The sequence below is a fragment of the Thunnus thynnus genome, chromosome 7 (genome assembly GCF_963924715.1).
Source record: "Thunnus thynnus chromosome 7, fThuThy2.1, whole genome shotgun sequence".
NCBI classification, from domain to species: domain Eukaryota; kingdom Metazoa; phylum Chordata; class Actinopteri; order Scombriformes; family Scombridae; genus Thunnus; species Thunnus thynnus.
This window is the reverse complement of record NC_089523.1, coordinates 5,661,767-5,680,044: the sequence shown is the minus strand read 5'-3', so window position 1 is coordinate 5,680,044 and position 18,278 is coordinate 5,661,767. Positions and strand designations below refer to the sequence as shown.

At 40.2% G+C, this 18,278-nt stretch overlaps 2 protein-coding genes across 3 annotated transcripts; both read right to left on the bottom strand.

The window, feature by feature from the left end:
* Positions 1 to 110: 110 nt before the first annotated feature.
* Positions 111 to 3,724, bottom strand: tekt1 (tektin 1). The gene is made up of 8 exons (XM_067593975.1): positions 3,616 to 3,724; positions 2,534 to 2,722; positions 2,253 to 2,418; positions 1,957 to 2,085; positions 1,656 to 1,802; positions 1,142 to 1,367; positions 582 to 778; positions 111 to 345 (listed from the first exon to the last, which is right to left on the bottom strand). The coding sequence occupies exons 1-8, from the start codon at positions 3,695 to 3,697 to the stop codon at positions 186 to 188; spliced, it is 1,296 nt and encodes a 431-aa protein (XP_067450076.1). The 5' UTR covers positions 3,698 to 3,724; the 3' UTR covers positions 111 to 185.
* A 101-nt stretch (positions 3,725 to 3,825) lies between these two features.
* Positions 3,826 to 17,967, bottom strand: inpp5ka (inositol polyphosphate-5-phosphatase Ka). Of its 2 annotated transcripts, XM_067593973.1 has the most exons (14): positions 17,845 to 17,967; positions 17,319 to 17,412; positions 13,498 to 13,602; positions 13,292 to 13,400; positions 11,690 to 11,806; positions 11,188 to 11,363; positions 10,914 to 11,025; positions 10,698 to 10,807; positions 10,517 to 10,543; positions 8,337 to 8,568; positions 7,748 to 7,885; positions 7,579 to 7,662; positions 7,379 to 7,483; positions 3,826 to 6,281 (listed from the first exon to the last, which is right to left on the bottom strand). In XM_067593973.1, exons 2-14 carry the CDS (start codon positions 17,402 to 17,404, stop codon positions 6,186 to 6,188), a joined length of 1,497 nt encoding a protein of 498 aa, XP_067450074.1. In that variant the 5' UTR covers positions 17,405 to 17,412; positions 17,845 to 17,967; the 3' UTR covers positions 3,826 to 6,185. The 2 variants fall into 2 exon arrangements, with proteins under 2 accessions (XP_067450074.1, XP_067450075.1); XM_067593974.1 differs by lacking the exon at positions 10,517 to 10,543.
* Between the last annotated feature and the right edge of the window lie 311 nt (positions 17,968 to 18,278).

Below are 18,278 nucleotides of genomic sequence, written 5' to 3'. Positions count from 1 at the left end.
GTCAAACAGCTCTCCCAGTGAAGACCTTTACCTTAGACTAAACTGAGGAAAAATCCAGGTCAGAACCCTGTTTCTACCATATAAAAAAAGAATTATATTCACACATATACTTTGAAGTGATTTTTTTTATATAACTGCATTTTGAAAAATACCAGGTATATGTAGATCTTTCCAGTGCTGCCTGTTCAGAAGTTATGAATGATAATGGGCTCCCTGTGCTGGGCGCAGATGACCTCATCAATGTAGAGAGAGCTGGCCTTGATCCCAATGTTTTCCTGCAGCTCCAGCTGGCAGCGAACCAGAGCTCTCTGCTCCTCCTCTGACTGGGCCACTGCCTCATGCAGTCTGACAGCAGAGAGATAAAGAGACGCCACATAATTATTTGTCCTAAATGGTAATATCTCTTAACAAGTGTAGCAAATATGGGAAAAAGGTGCCAGAAAACAGGCTTGCAATTCTTCCTTAAAATCCATCATGTCATCTGTGCTATCTATCAAAACCAAACAACAGCATCATTCAACTTTTAAATGCATTTGTGGCCGTGTCCCTCATCATCAGAGGCAAGTGTGTCCTGGTCTTACTTGTTGATGTGAGCGGTGAGCTGCTGGACCTCGGCGAGGAGCTGGGACTGTGCTGGATCGTGGCATTGCTCTTTGCCAGGCCTCTGGTGTCGCAAAGTCAGCCGGGCCTGGGCCAAACTCTGGAAATGTTGATTCTCTGTGATGGACACTTGGAGATCCTCTTTGATCCTCTGCTGGCTGGCAAATTCAGACAGAATCTAGAGGAGAGGGACATGTCACACTTGACAGAGGTCAACCAGTATTTGCCAATACTGAAACTGGCATCAGAACCAACATAAAAACCTACTGGTATGCACAACCAGTGGCAAACCGTGAACTGTCTGATTTGAATATGTTTGGATTAAAGCTGCTGTTAGCTGACAAAATGAATAGTAAAATTATATCCTGTGTATTGATTCTGCTACAGCAATACTATAATGTTTTATGCTAAAAATGAAGAGTATTCAGTGTCTCATGGCAGGATAGAGATGCCTCTGAAGCAGCATTTACACCATGTGCTATTAAAGCAACATCAGTATCCACATCAAAATTATCTGCCTCCATACACTCATCTGCCCTACCTTGGACAACTGATCTTCCATCAGGCTCTTAGCCGTCTTGATCTCCTGGACATTCAGCTGAAAGGCTGATGTTGTGTCCTGGACCTGCTTCTGCATGTCAGCAGCCGTCTGCTCCAGGAGAGATTCCACCAGGGCCCGTAGGGACTGAGAGTTGATCTTCTGCTGCTCCGCTTTGATTATGTTGATGTCAGAGATGTTCTCCCACTGCTTCGGAGTCAATGTCAAGCTGAAACAGGAGGAGATGATGAATTTTGATAAATTATGAAGATCTGGAAGTACCAAAAGGTATTTTTTGTCCATTTCCCAGCTTCTAAGACCTGTGTAGAAACCTTGAAGAGAATGTGACAGACCCCTTCTTGACATGCACTGGCAATCATTTCAAATCTTTTAAAAAAATTTGATCATTGTAACTGTATGGAGCATGACAAGAATTTCAAAATGTATAAACTGTCTTGTCAAAGATCTAATATCATCTTTCTGCCTTTATGGATCAAACAAGAACATGGTGGTTCACCTCGGCAGAACAGTCTTGGCGTTTCTGGACTTCTGCAGGTTGTTCGGGGAATGGGTGGTCATTAAGGCACAGGAGTTGTCAATGCAGTGAGCCTCAGATTTCTCCTTGAGATCCTGCTCCAGGTGGTATTTGGCAGATCGGTTCAGTCTAGAACAGAAACACAGGAGAAAAAACAGCAAGTGTAAATTACAAAGTAAGTCCAACTGAGTCCAGCTTAAAGTGATAAATAATCGTATTTTTAGGCTTCAGGGTAATAATTACTACAAAATCCAAAAGGTAATACCGAGTCCTTCTTCCTTACCGTATCTGTTCAGTGATCTGTTCTACCACACGCTGCAGAAGGGAGGCCACCCCCTCAATAAGCTCCCTCTCCTTCAGCAGCTCTCTGTCCACCTCATCATGCAGCCTCTCGGAGGGAAGACGTTTCATTCTGCAGGCCACAGAACAAACAAAAAGAGCATTACTCCTCTACTCTTTGCTCTTTATCCTCAATATTTTTGCATTTATGCCCGTCTTATTCTACATGATAGCATCATAATATAATTTTGTCTCTTGCTTGTTCAACATCCTCTTTTCTCCGTCATTTTCAAACCTCACCTCTCCTCCAGACAGAGAACGGTGACTCTCAGAGGTTCTTTACAGGCCTCTAGGGCTTTCATCACTCTGCTGTGTAACACTATGAGGACATCAGTCTCCAAAATTATCTCCTCCAACTTCAGCTCCAACTCCTTCTTCAGAAACTGGATGTCTCTGACCCGCTGATCTGAACAGAAGAAATACCACTACAGTCCACCTGTGTGATCTTTGAAACATCAACCTTTAGTGCTAAACACAGTGTGGAAACAGACTAGTTGATTTCCTGTGATTCCACTTCTTACCTAGTCGCTTGTTGTCATCATTTTGCATGCGTTTGCATGCTTTGTCAGTTTCCATGATCAGCCTCATGCATTCTGACCTGAAGAGCTCAGAGTGGTTCCGCATAACCTCAATACTCACTAGATTGGGTCCACCAACCTCCTGGGATTTGCGGTCCGGTAGAGACATTGTTCTGCACTGGTGGTCAGTCACTGACAGTATAGGTAGGAAGGAGGAAGGAAGAAGATATTTTGATAATCAATTAATCATTTTGGGTAATTATATAAGAAAGAAAGCCCAAATTCTCTGATTCCAGTTTCTCAAATGTTAATATTTTTTTGGCTTCTTTTGTCCTCTATGATGGTGAACTTTGGGTTGTGGATTGATGATCAGGACAAATGAAGACATTTGAGGATGTCACCTTGGGCTTTGGTAAATAGTGATCAACATTTTTCATCATTTTCTGACATTTTAAGGGCCGAACAACTAATTGATAAATTGAGAACATTGAGTTGTCAAAACTGAAGCTGGGTTAGAATGCCTGAAACATCAAGGTTATGTCTGTTGAGGTCAGAGTCTGGTAACTAATGTACAGTATTAAAATAGGACTGTACAGTTATAGCTGCCCATCTGAAAAACATTGTATCTCCAGATACTGAACAGGTGATTTAATCTTACAAGTAATGTCAGTAGTGTCATCAACAAATACATATACAATATGTCATTTAACTTATGTCAATGATGGACATTGACTTTTAATTTGTGTTATTTCAGAGGGGTATTTCTTCTCTGAGTTACTGCATTGGGATGGATGTTTAAATGTAGTTGGCCAATTAATTGTTACTGGTGTTTTCCTAAAGTACAAAAACTAACGAACCCAAACGTCCCTAAAGACATTTTAATCCTCTGAAATGAAGACTTTACCATGAATGTTATCTTGTGGGAAAAGTTTAACGTTGATAGCTAGCGTTAGCGTTAGCTATTAGTTAGCTACCCTGGGTCAAAGTTGTCAGAGACGTGTTGTTTTATCACTTGCATTACAACGTTATCCTAAACATTCATTAAAGCAAAACACAAATCAAATAAGTATCTCCTATGAACATACCTTGTTCCGTCCTGTTGAAAACCCCTCTGCAGAGTGAATGTATCTGTTTTAATGTCCTCTGCTTCAAGAGGTAACAAAACATACGGTTACTATGGCAACGGATTACACGTCGGCTACCGTAATAACTTGGAGCTGTCTGTTATTTAATAATAGATGAACACATTAACAACTGAATTGAACAGATCATTAATCAATAAACCACACAAAGAATGAAGTGAGACTTATTTAATATTCGCATTTGCAAAGCTATAAATTGGTTGGAATTCTGTTACAGTACATTATTACATTTCATTGCTATTTTAGAAAATAGGTCACTCTTTAATGTAAATAAAAAATAAACAGTGACATAAATCGACTAAAACAATTGATTCCAGCAAGCCAATAACAATAATAATATTCAGTAGAACACGTAGCTGAAGGCTGAAAGTTTAGAACAAGAGGCCATGAAAATCATACGATGTTGTGAAAAAATAATCTGATGAATATTAATGATACATATTGTACCACAATTGAGCAGCATAGTACAGTACGATGAATGTAAAGCAATAATCATTTCAAAAGGCACTTGCTGAATCCATATAGTTCTCTAAAAACAAAATATTCATATTCTTTCTTTCTCAATACACACTAATGACATGACAAGCTATAAATACTTATGCATTAACAATAAACAGTGCAACATTTCTTTACACTCTCCATTTTGCTGTGATACAAATATCAGTATTAAAAAGGGAAGATTCATATTTTTAAAAACTGCAAGGTGCTGGTGGGCTAATAAGACAGCAAGCTGAATATAAGCCAAAGGTAATCTGCTCTCCAAAAAAAAAAAAATTATATTACATATCTATTTTTTCAAGTCCTCCAGGAACAACTGAAGTTAATTAAAATACTGCCAGGAGAAAATCAAAACTGCAAAATCTTCTCTTATCTTCCTACAGAAGTCATTTCACAGCACTATGGTTAAATATTCTGTGAGCCCCTATGAATATTTGAAATAACATACAAAAACATTTAAACCCATGTATAGATCCAGCTTACATACTACAGCAATGTTACTCTTTGTTTTTAAGACAGTACGCAGTTTAAGATCCGCATGTACTTCAGAATGAAGAATTCCTCTTTAGTCAATACTGCATGTTTTTACAGACAGAGTGGAATAGAGGATAGAGAAACTGATCAGATCAGCTTCTGATTTTAAAGTAACAGGTCACCTCAATATATTTGAATTTCTCTTTATGTCTGCCTTAAAGCATTTTATTCAGTCATTATCTAGTACTTAACCCTGTGTCAAGTCAAATCTTAAGTTTGTTGGACCACCAAACACAAAGCTCTATCCTTTATTTTCTTCTGTGTTAATTCTTTGGAACCTAAACTGCTCGCACACAAATCTGCACAAACCTGCTGTATGTTTAGAGGTCCTGTGAACTCCAGCTGAGTTTTGAGCTGACAGGGGTTGAGTGTAGAGAGAGCTATTCCTGTTGACTATCACCTCCTGCAGTTCTGAAGCTTTGATTATCCTTGTATAAACATAAAAATTAAAGCTTTATCTCAGCCTACAATGAGAACTTGGAAAATGTAAGTAAATATGCAGCCACTAATGAAGTCATTTCCTGTGTAAGCTCCTACTCCAGCATTATATTTGGCTTTGCCGTGTGCATGCAAATTAGCGATAGAAAACCACAGACTGGTATATCAACAATACCCAACAAACTGATGTGATCATGGAACTGTGATAATATTCCCTTTTCCTAATTGTTAGCAGTCAGGTGAAGTTTGACCAGGGTGTTTTCACCGTCCCAAACAAGCCAAACTTTAATAGTGAGAATTACAGTTTTTCTTTCAGGACTCACAACGTAGGTGTGAGAGCAACTTTAGCATGAAAACTTGGATTTTTTTAATATTTTGATCCATCAACAGCCTTGAAAGGAGAGCTTCCTTTCACAAACTGACATACAGTACATACAGTCGGACTGATCACACACAGCAGCAGGCCTGTACAAATCCTTCCATGTTTCACCTCCCATTGTATCAATGCACCTAACCTTTTTACTTCCCATTCCTCAAACACATAACTTCAACTATTCAATCAAAGCATTGCATCATATTTCATAATGCTATCTCATGTACAGTGCAGTGAGTTTGTCATTTTATTATGCTTCAGGCCAGGACAAGAAGCTGGCACGACTTTGCTTGATGTAAGGCCAATTTAAATTTGAGTTAGCATTAATCTATCTATTCTCGGTTTTGGATCAGATGATGAAGGATTGTTCATGATTGCTGCTTTTATTTCAGTCAGACCTTGAACTCTAGTTCGTATATTAACAGAAAATATAACCCTGGAGATCAGTCGTAAAAAAAAAAAATTAAAAAAAAGTATACTGACCACAGAGGTGTAAGTAACTTATAGCTACACCAGTAGCATTAGAGCTGTCAGTGGGGATGTCTTACAGCATGAACAAGCAGCATTTCCTAAGCTGCTCCTTTAGCGACAGATTAAGAAACACAGTTATTAAAAGCTGTGGCTAAGGAGAACCAGGCCAGATTGGATCCATTTCTACATCGTACCACGTCTAGTTCCAAAGGTCTTCACTCGCTACGGTTTTGTCAAGTCCGTTGATCCTCTCAGGCAACAAGCCTTCCTCAATGGCTACCTTGGACTCGTGGACCTAAAAGAGAGACCAGCAGATTATACTGGTGCCTTCTTACACAACCAGGAGCTTTGTTAACAAATTACATCAATTTCAAGTTGTCAAATAGGATTAAATGCACAATATGTAATTTCAGCCACTAGGGGTCTCTCAATCAAAACAATAACAAAAGACGGAGTGGGTGTGAATAAAGCTGTTTCACCTAAAAAAAAATCTGTGTTTCAACGATAATGTACAGCAACCACCGGACGTCCGGTACGGGCTGTTAGCCGAGCTGCTGCTAACACTTGTTCAGTTTATTTCTCTTATAACTTTAGATCCAGACGTTCGGCCGGTTTCTCCCGGGAGCCGAATTATCCGCAAAGGTCTCCTCTCCAAAAACAAACGTACACGCGGATTAAAATCGTTAAAACACTAATTAAAGCTGTTTCACCTAAAAAAAATCAATATTTCTCCGACGATGTTTAGTGACCACCAGACTTCCTGGAGGGGCTGTTAGCCGAGCTGCTGCTAACGTTTGCCCAGTTTATTTATCTAATAACTTAAGATCCAGACGTCCAATGACGAAATCCTTCTTCCGGCTAAAAGATATAGTTAAAAACCACCTAAATTTATCATGAAAATGTGGCTTAAAACCGAATAAAAGTAAATTTATAACAGTTTCTATGGAACAACCACAACGCCGATGTATTATCTTTTATGTGTGTAAGTTACTCTTTGGTAGATGCCATTGTAGCAGACAAACACAGCGCCGCCGTATGCATCTTGTGCGTGTTTACTCTTTGGTAGAGGAGGTATGACGCCATTGACATGCGACCAAATGAAACGGTCCGTTACTTTGATTAAATTACAGATTTCTCTAGGTTTGAAAATTGTTGGAAACATCTGGGATAATCTAAGTACACAACTCAACAAAATATATAACATAGGTCTAGTTGTTTTTAGACATTTTAATGTGGAATAATTACATATTATACCTTTAAAGGAAAACTAAATGTCCATTTGTGGGTTCATCTTTGTGTATGTTCTCCAAAATGCTTAATGTGGATTCAAGAACACCACCAAATCATGTGACATAAGAGAAATTTTCAAAGCTAACAAAGCTTAACACTCACCTTGAATGGTTCACTGATTCCAATGATGCACCGCAGAGGACTGCTGTAGTAGCCCAGCACAAACTCTCCTCCTTGCACAGGGATTTCCTCTTTACTCACATATACCTAGAAAAACAGACATTTATATTCACCTGAGCATTTTTTCTGATACAATTCCTCCAGTTAAATTGTCAAAATAGCTTCTGTTAACTAGTTACTACCTGCATGACTTCTTCATTGAAGGCCACTTCATCGTCTTTGACCCACGTGTAGGTGATGTAGTCTGACACACTGGTGAATCCCACCTGAATGTCATACACACATTCAAGACTCTCATACTGAAATGTCACATTTAAACTGCCAGTGGTGAGTGGATGTTGTTAAACTGACCTTGAAGAGTCCGATCCAGTCCCACGTACTGGAGGGGAACGGCTGCAGAGGGCTGTAGACAACCATGGCATCAATGTCTGCACTCCAGTCGCCTTCCGGCTGCAGACGCACCAGAGGAGTCTCGTAGATCTTCCTCAGCTGGAGGGACAGAGAAATAGAAATAGTGGAAGAAGAACTGAGCGGGATTTAAATGATCGGGCCTTTTGAAGGTCAACAATAGCCCATTTTCACAGAATTCATTGACAAATCACAGTAGGAAAAGCACAGATGTAAAAATGTAATAAAATGAACGATGGCTCAATTCCATTTAACTGCTGCATTTTCAGGGTGCGTCTCTTGATACTTTGCAACTTCCTGTCTGTGGCTCTCAGCTCCAAGCCCATTGCTCCAACTGTAGACTTTAAAAACTGGTCACAAACAGGTTTTAAGAGGGCTAGGTAATTCCTGAAAACAGCTGGGCAAAAGTTACTCAAACAGAAGTAAATAGTGCATTTGTTGGGGACTATATTCAGTGGCGGATTGATACATACTTGGTGCAGCAGGATCGTGTATGTGGGATTATAATGAAGCCAAAGCTCTGGTAACTCACCTCCAGCGTGAAGATGCCGATGACAGGCTTGTGGTCACTGATGCCGTACTCCATATTGCTGGTGTATGAGTCCTGCCTGATCTTCAGAGGGTACTCCTCATCCTCTTCTAGCTGCTTGACCTTTTTCACATCCAGTCCGGGTTTGTTTTCGTCTTGCTCATCAGGGAGCGAGGCTTTGGGTCTGAGCCGCCACAGAATCCTGTCTGTCCAGGCAGGTTTACGCTTCTTACCGCTGGACAGGTGGTTATGGAAGACGAGCGGACAGAGAGCAGAGAGGAAGGGGCTTTAGTTAGGAGTCATGTCTTTGTAGCATGAATCAAGACTGCTATGAGGTATGTGACTGGGTGAGGGATGAGGAAAAACAGAAAATTCCAACTATATAATGTTGAAACAATACAATAATTCTACCATACATGACCAGGCTAGGTGTCGTGATTGACAAATTGGGGGGGGACAAGTTACAGTCTCTATGTCAAAGTGGCCTTAATGATGGGGCAACTTGAAAGCATTCTGCAAGTAGCAGAAAACCACCACAGCAAGTAATATTGACTTTTTTTTTGCAATTTATACTCAAAACCGTTCTTTGTTGACACATCCTTCTTTAGATGCAAACGCAGCCTGCACGAAGGAAAAGCTTGTAAGAAGTAAAGAGGATACACTTTTATGTTATGTTAACCCACATCATTACAGACCTGAATTTAAAGACAGCAGGTTTTTGTCTTTAATTTGAGCTCAACTTGCATCAAAGTTTTGTGTGCATAGCTGAACATGTGTGTATACAGCTGGTACAACAGGCACAGGTTGAGTTTGTTGTGAGATCCAATCGTAGCTGTAAGCTGCTATCTTAAATTATGTTTAAACATAGAAAGTTATGTTTAAGTTGTACTGTTCATGCTAATGTCTGATGAGGTTTTGATATGAGGACATATGTGGAGTGACATATCTTATTTTCAAAATAGAAAAAAGCCCCAAAAGTAGAAGAAAGGGGGGGCAGGTGACTTAGCCACATTTTCAGTAGTAACTAATACATTACTACCTTCAACATCAAGCATTCATAAAAAACTGCAAAATGTCATTATTAAATAAAGTAAAATCATCATTGCAGATTTCTACAGACCATAAAGTATCTGTTATCAACAGGCAGCCTCCAGTGTAAGCAGAACCATGTTTGGGTGATATCCTATTACAATCCAACACACACATATTGAATTAACTACAGTCATAGCGCCTGTATTACCAAAACTTCTATTTATGGCCATGCATGTTAGCTGTTATGCAGCAGCTGTTCTGGGACTCAGTGAGATTTAACCACTAGGTTTTAGATGAACAAGCTGTCAAAGCAGTTAAGAGGTATTACACACTGTTGGTTAAATGCAGGTTAATCTGGACCACTGATACTTTGCTGTTTATAAAGGTACCCTGGGGAGTTTTTGTCATAAACTGTTACATTTACAGTCAGTTTTTCTCAATCAAGTGTTTTGAGGTTTAACTAACTGCATTAATTTTCCTCCTCATGAAGCATGTGCAGATTTTTTAAATATCTTGATCCTATTATTTACATCCATGTTTGCTATATGGATGTATTAAGAAAAAACCCATGAGCAGCACTCTGAGATGGTGCACCATTCGTTTCATGTCGCGCATAGATCATCGGACACCATCAGGTCTTCTTGCATTGAGCCAGTTGACGCACATTAGAGACTTCCTCTGGCCGAGCACACATGAATGGCCTGCACCCTCAGGCACATGATACCAACAAAACAGCGACCAGCTCATAAAAGCATTGCTCCTAATGCCAGTAGCTGTCATAAACTCCACAGAGTACCTTTAACAGCAACAGTATTGGCTCCCAAAACAACTGGCCTGAGATCTCAGACAATATTCTGTAAAATAGAGAACATTTCAATCTTTTCTTTGCAGAGACATTTGTTTTGAAAAGTTAAGCAGTATCTGCTGCTTAACTTGCAGTCAGTAACAGATGCAGATCATCTCCATTAAGCCAAAACATGGTTAAGACTCAAAGTTATTAGACTGCTTGAACAAAAAGAGGATACTACTTTTAGCGTCTTGTTAAAAGTAGAGTGTACAGTATGTCCATACTGAAATGCAGTTAGGTGAATTAAAAAAAGGGATGGTGTGGTATATTAAGGAAGGTGCGGACATGTGTTTTTAACTCTTACTTAAAGGTAAACCATGTCCTGTAGTCCCTGTGAAGTTGAAAAGAGTCGTAGATAAAATATATATAAATTAATATTCTAAGAGCCAAGTACTAGTAATAAAATGTGATTTTAAAAAGGACGATTATGATTCATTAGAATTGATCATGATGAGGATTTCTTGTACGTTACTTGAGACAGTTACCTGCTGTCATAAGTATCAGAGTTTAAGTCAAACTTGTACGTGGGTTGAAAGTCCAGAGGCCCTTCCTCAAACTCCTGGAGCATCTGCTCTTTCTTCTTCATCATGATCAACTGAGAATGACAACACAAACACAATAACGAACCGTGTCTCATATTATCCTTGTTAGTCATGCACGAATCATTCCGGTGTTGTTGCTGGGAGCGAGGACTGTCAAACCTGGTCTTTGCTCCACAGCAGGTTGTAGGTTTGATTGGTGATACATGTGCGGACAAAGTGCATGCCGTGGTCCTGAATTCGGAAGTTGAGATCTCCGAACCAGAAGACAACCCTGGAGCGAGAGAGGGACGGAGGAGGGAGGAAGGACAGAAAGATACAGAAATGAGAAACACTGAAGAATTATAGAAAATGAATGCGTGACCGTACGGATTTCATACATAAACACGGTGCAGCTACGATGTGATGAAAGTTTGTATTCTGTGCGTCTGCTAACCTGTGGTCAGGGATTGTCGGAGCCTTCTTACAGTCAAATGTCTGCGTGTCCATGATGTATTCAAACTCATCCACTCTCTCTGTGGCATATTTCATGTGAGCAGCCAAGTGACAGTTGAGGAAACACAGCATGTGGCCGTACAGAGACAGACGGATGGAAACACCACCTTTGTTCCCCTGAGAGACACACAAACCACAGTGTCTATTAAACCGTTCTGCACTCTTCATTCAGTTTTTTAAGCTACGTGAGAGATGCATCCATGGTTTTACAAATGAGACAGACACAAAAGACAGAACTATCCATTATGACAAGCAAATGACCAACTCATGAACTATTTTTGACAGTTGGGGGGGAAAAAAAACACACATCTGTTCTCTTCTGCTTCTGTGGTTCAGTTGACAAGTGTGACAAACCAAGCAGGATGTGTTTTGACACGCTTTATTCCGCCAAATATTTATCATGTGCGACCGTATGCATTTGTGTGTGCGCCTGAGTTTCTCACCCAGTAGCCGAAGATGCCTGTGCGTGTGTATGTGGCCTGGATGTCTCTGATAAAGGGCACATGCTCCAGTTTGGAGAAGAAAATCAGCAGTAGACCCTGCATTCTGATGGAGGACACCTGAAAACATACACACATACAAAGTAAATACAGCACAAGGTACATTTTATGCACTCTCTTTCTCCACACAACAAAACAAGCATTCAGAGCCATCAAAGATTCTACTTGACCTGAAAAAAAAAGATTCTTGAAAGGTAAACCTGGACTTGTCTCTCTGTAAAATCGCTGCTAGCTTTGAAATCCACCTGAAATCCACATTTACTCATCTCTTCTCACTGTCAAAAATGTGTTCAATGTGCATTTTAAATGTATTATCAATAGTTCTTTTATTACAAAAAGTTAGAAAAAAGGTATTTGAGAAAATATCAGAAATGCTCCTTTTTGTCTCAGAAGGCTGGAGGGGAGTGTCGGTGTTTGTGTTTGATTGACAGCAGCTGGCAGGCTGCCAGGGTGCCGGTGTTACACCCAGGGTCCGAAATTAACACGCGCCAAGCGCCAAATGCGGGTAAATTTTCTATTTGGCGAGTAGATCTTGAAAGGCTATCCACCACACTGGCAGGTAAACGTTTGTAACTCGTTTTCACTGATTGAACATTCAACAACAATAATACGAATATTACTGTTGTTATTCCGTCATGTGGAATTCCAATGTTTGATCAGTTACTTGGAACTATTTGCTAAAGTTGAGTGATATTCTGTGTTTAGATATTTTGTGTCTGTGTCACACGCACACACGCTGTAACACACCATCCATGTCCACAAACAGCAGACGTTGCTCATTTAGGCATTATGAAAACTTTTATACCAAAAACAAAATCTCTTCGTATAACACTGTGTACCACTTTCATAAATATAAAATACTGGACTCTAACATGCTTTGATAATGCCTGTTTATTGGGTTATTTTATGGAAATTTTGCTCTCCCCTTCTGTAAGTTTGTATTCAAAATAATAGCTTATTATCTCAATGAAATGTACTGAGACAAGTGTATATGTGACACAAAAAGGCCGTAAAGAACAAGAGACAACGTAAACAAACTGCTGTTAGCTACAAGTCAGACAGTGTGTTGTTAGCAGTAGTACTGATGGACTGAAGGGACATTTGCAAGTACATTTACATGTTTAACTTGCTGCAGCTGAGCAGCTGATTAGCTATCTAGCTGCTTACTGACATTAGCGATGCACTTTTCCCTGGTGAATGTTTGTTTGGTGGATTGTTCAACAAGCTAAGGTGCAGGACGAGACGCATGCTCATGTTTGTATGTTAGATAAGAAGGAGATTTTAGCAGGAAGCGTCATGTGGGTTGTTGTTCAAAGTCTGTGGCTCTTGTGTTGTGTAGCAAGATGTTATCAGGATCAGTGTGACCGTCTGCTCTTCCTATGACAGAACGCCAAATTATTGCTTTATTCAAGATTTCTTGTATGGAAACAAGGTCTTTCTTCCTTTTAGCTTTTTCTCAAAGGTGAAATAAGGACAAGTGATTTAAAGAACAGATAAAGTGTGTGTGTGTGCATGTGTATGAGGGTGTTTTGATCAGATCTGTACCTTAACATAGTTCCGTGGTGCTAAGGTGGACATGAACAGATGACTCCATGGGTCGTCGAACACAATGTCTGATACGAATCTCAACGGCTTTGAGTACACCTCCTGCAGACTAACACACAAACACAGCTTTAATTGTCATTTTGTTCCAAACCATTTAAACTAACTGCCAGCCACACCAATTAATCCACATTCCCTGCACCACCTACCCGATGACGTAGAGGTCCGGGCTCTTTGGAGAGTTTAGATGGAGAAGCGAGCTCACGTCATCTGGAGGATCAGCTGTGGCCACGTTCCACGTCACCATGTGTAGCCTACAGGGAAGGATGATGGAAAAAAAGTTTGTTTGTCACCACACTTTGCATAAAAAATATATACACATTGCTTCACTAATAGTTGGATAACACTAAAATACCTTTAAAATATTCTGTATCATCTTACAAGTGAAAAACACACAATTCACAAAATTGAAAGAAATATATTTTTACAATCAAAGAGCTTCATTGAGTGTGTTAAAAAGCAAATATGAGCACTGCGTCCGGGTTTAAAAGCTGTAACAGTGTGGACACTGTGCTACAAACACATGCAGGTCAGGCAGTTAACATATAGTCGTCCTTTCACCCAAACTCTTAACATCCATAACATTGAATTTTCTTTGCTCAGCTAACACAGCAAAATGCATGACAGAAATTCAAAAGGACAAAGTTCTGCTGGAGGGCTTCAACTAGCAAGAATCAACAGGGTCCTTTGTTGGCCTGTGATAAGGCCGTTTATCTGACCTGCAACAGGAAAATCCCTGAGGGCACGTTAAAGAGAAAATCAACAGTGTAAAGAGAAGAAAGCTGGAAAAAAAAAGATAACTACTGTACTATAATGCAATCTACTATATCTCTTCATCTTCAGCACACAGAGAAGACGAGGAAAAGAGATGACATCGCTCTCCACCTGAAACTGTCCTTCTTCGGCTTGTTGGCTCTCTTGCCACAGATGAGGAAGGCGTTATCCAGGGTTTTGACCACTTTCTCATGCAGCTCGTTTTTAGGGTCCAAGTCATCCACACAAGTCATCAGCTGGTGGAGCCGCTGGCGCAGAGCGAGTCTGCTGCCCGTTGACTGCGTGGCGTCACTGGCCATGCTCTCAGAGCGGATGCGCCCGATGTTGCCCAGCAGCCGACTGATTTCATCCATTATGGCTCAAGAGTGGCAGCTGTTCTTGACAACGTTAGCCGGGATGCGCGCGAGTTCAGCTTTCTTCTTGAAAGCCCGAGTGTTGCAGTGAAAAATGTGAAAGTAATTCCTAAAAGGACCAAAAATTGTTGACGCAAAAATAAAAATCCAAAATCTGGAGGTAGGTTTGGATTGTGAGAAGAGAATCAAATGAGCAACAGTGTGAAGCTTTGGTGGCTTCTGTAGAATGAGTGAAATGAGGAGAGACCTGCCTCTTGGCTGTGGGTGCTCCAGAGTTGGACTGAGTGATTAGGAAATTGGTTAATTTGTCTACAGGTCTTCTTTGTGTGCTAAAAACTATGAATAATCTCATTGTAAAATGCCTCAACATTAGGCCTATTTAAAAATTGGGAAACCAACTTGCATGCGTGAACATAAAACTCCCTTTCCCCTTGTAAGCCGTTGAGCACAGAGCTGCTCTTTCCTCGGGCAACGCATTGTTTTTTTCTTCAAATCCGCATTAGGTGTGTATTGTTGGGCAACATAATCCACCTGCCAGTATACAGACAGATTTGTAGGCTGGCAATCACGGCACTGTGTTTAGCGTATTCTCTAAACTCTAAATGGGACAGATAATTGTGCTTTCAGAAAAGCCTTGGAGGTCTGGTACCAGTGGCGTTCACTGACACAAACAGTTATACTGATCCCAAACTTTTAATTAAACAAAATAATAGAAATATTCCACATAAATGTCACATATAAAATGCGAGATGAAAGAATAATGTAAACATTGTAGAGCCTGTTCTTCTGAATGACTTTATGGCTAAACTCAGACAATGTCACCTCTGTCTAGAGGAGGCAACACCACACTGGCTTCAAGAACAACACAACATATTGTCCATCTCTGGCTCTCACCAGATTTTGCAATCAAGCTTATTGCAAATATAAACTACTTTAAAGCACTGAGAAGTCTGTAGTGACAATTAAAGGGCAGCGAAGAAGAAGAAGAAGAAGAAGAAGAAGAAGAAGCAGTCCATCAGGGTTGCAGAAAAGTCCTTGAGAGTTAAATTGACAACTGTCCAGGAACTATTCCCTGACAGACACTTCAAATCATTTAATATATAAATGACAAGACACAGAGGCAGTTTCTTCCTACATGTCATTTCATTTATGAGCAGTAAACCTGCCATTTTTTTGGCTATGGGCAATAGTTGAACACTGAGTATACAGTATACAACAAAACTGAGTACATTCCTGTGCAATATCATTAAAATGTTAAATAATTCAACATTGTATCATCTTACAATAATTGTGGTATTTTTAAGGTGAAGTGTAGGGTATTTGATCTTATTTGTCATTAAAAACAAACAAGTTGGATAGACTTAATTGGAAATACAGGCCTCAAAGTACAACCTCAATGCAACAAAAGTGAGTAAACCTGTGACTTCCAATTGGAACAAGGTTATGAAAGAACTTGTGAAAACCACAACTTCCTCCATTTAAGCCTGTATTGTGTCTAATGCAACATGGCTCCGCAACATGGTAAGGAACTTCCTGAACAAGTAAGAAGCCAGATTGTGAGACTTCATGAAGATGAAAGAGGGCACAAGATCATCAGTGGGCTACTGAACAGAAACCAAAACACAGTTGCAGCAGTTGTTAGGATGTACAGGAGGACCCATACTACCAATAACAGAAGGCACAGTGGCCGTCCTCAAAGTGCTTCTGACTTGGCACAAGGATTATGTGTGAAAATTGGTGTTTCAGTGTCTGCTCAGACAGTGTGAAGGACATTCCATGAAGTCAACCTCTACAGACAACATCCAAGAGGAAAACCATTGCTCACAAAATGGCATAAAACCTGCAACATTACTTTGCTAATGACAAGAAGCCTAATGAACATTCTTTGGTCAGATGAAACTTGTTTGGATCAGATAGGGTCCAGCATGTTTGGCGTGGACCTGGCCAGGACTACCACAGTGACTGCATGATGCCGACTGTGAAACATGGAGGTGGGAGTGTGCTGATACGGGGCTGCATGAGTGCAAAAGGTATAGAGGAGATGACTCTAGAAGGTTGGAAGAGGAATTTTCCAACATGACAATGATCCTACACACACTGCAAAAATCACAAGAGGAAAAAAGAGGTTTTTAAAGTAGAAAAAGTGAAAATTATGACCTGGCCAAGTATGTCCCTGACCTGAATCCAATAGAACATCTTTAGAGTATTTTAAAGAGGAAGGTAGAGCAACAAAATCCCTCCAACAAGGAGCAGCTGAAAAGAATCATCATTCTTCTTGGATTTTGTCTAAAAACAAATAAAATAGCATTAAATGGAAATTATTTGTAATGAACATTCTAGTGATACTGACCAGGGGTGTAGTCAGTTTTGTTATTTACTGTATGTCCACTTACTGTGCAACAGCTACACATGTAAACATAATGTTCATTATACTAATCAACACTCACATTTCAATAGTTATACATAAGATATATATATCCACTCAGTGTGCTGCATGTAGTGCATGCCCTGGTGGGTCTGATGGTCTGGTGGAAAATATCTCAAGCCATGTTCCATTCAGAAATCTGGTAATTTGATGCTACGGCTTTCTGGCAACACGCCTGGTACTGCTTAATTTATCGTTCTAACATATATTATGAAGCCTCTGGTAAAAACCTGGCGTACCAAACGTGGACAAACAATTGAGCTCAGCTATTTTCGCTTGTAATTTCGCTGTAGGACACCGTGGTGGACGCTGACCCTCAATGAGAGCTGGTGGCAGGTCCGAGCACGATTCGTAGTACAGTAAGAGAAGTCACAGAGAAGTACTGACTTCTCCGCAGAGGATACAAAAAGGGTCCAACCTGAAGCTCTCTCCCTCGTAGTCTCCCTTCGTCAAACTGATGTCTGACTGCTGGCCATCTGAGCGCTCCTCTTTCTCCTCCATCATATCGACACCTGGAAAGAAACGAGCCAAATCTGCTGTAATTTGCACTAGTATGAAGGTACATCCTGAACACATTTAACAGAAACTAATGTAAAAATATGCAATTTCCGAAACAGTAACATTAACTATTAGCTAGCTAACATCGCTAGCACCAGTTGCAATACTTTAGGGACGGCACAGGACACCAGGGGTTAACCACACACTGCAGCTAACATCTTTAATCTGACATTTGCAGACTCAGTTATCATTAAACTGACAGTATTACGCCGAGCTAACTGCGTGTAACGTTAGCTATCATCATGCCCCGCTGTTGTCATCGAGTAATGTAAGTTAACGTAGAGATAAACATTGAAAGCCAAGCTAAACCAAGCTGCCTTTTCTAATAAAACATTTAAGACTTGATTTAAGGCAGGTAATAGTGAGGGTGTTTTGTTGTACACTACCTGGTATGTTTCAGTTGTACTTGTTTTCGCAGTTTAGCTACTTGAAAAGAGACATACAGCAGTCCAACAGCCTGAGTACAGTAGACGTTGTTTTTGTTTTACCTAGGATGGCGAAGTCATGACTCGCCCTACTCTGCCTCTGATTGGCTTAGCCTGATATTCTTACCCTAACCCTAACCAATCACACTCCTCATTCATAAACCTAACCAACGAAGGCAACGAATACTAGCCAATCAGAGGTAGAATAGGGCGGGCCATGACTTCGTCGTCCTAGGAGAAAAAAATTGGCGTACAGTAGCTAATGTTATTGTTCCCGCCCCTTATCCGGAAGACAGTTCTCCGTCATAATAAAAGCGTAACTTCTGGGTTGTGGATGAAACCAGATATTTTGAAATAATTTCATCATGTTCTGTTATCATGATGTTTCGTTTAAA

Excerpts from the sequence above, each read along its gene's own strand:
- tekt1 (XM_067593975.1), bottom strand. The coding sequence starts at position 3,697 with ATGTTTTGTTACCTCTTGAAGCAGAGGACATTAAAACAGATACATTCA. Across the intron at positions 2,086-2,252 it reads GTTCTCTGTCTGGAGGAGAG|AATGAAACGTCTTCCCTCCG; the intron begins GTGAGGTTTGAA and ends TGTGGCCTGCAG. Across the intron at positions 1,368-1,655 it reads GCCAAGACTGTTCTGCCGAG|CTTGACATTGACTCCGAAGC; the intron begins GTGAACCACCAT and ends CTCCTGTTTCAG.
- inpp5ka (XM_067593973.1), bottom strand. The coding sequence starts at position 17,404 with ATGATGGAGGAGAAAGAGGAGCGCTCAGATGGCCAGCAGTCAGACATC. Across the intron at positions 13,401-13,497 it reads CCGGACCTCTACGTCATCGG|TCTGCAGGAGGTGTACTCAA; the intron begins GTAGGTGGTGCA and ends TTTGTGTGTTAG. Across the intron at positions 11,026-11,187 it reads CCGACAATCCCTGACCACAG|GGTTGTCTTCTGGTTCGGAG; the intron begins GTTAGCAGACGC and ends CTCTCGCTCCAG.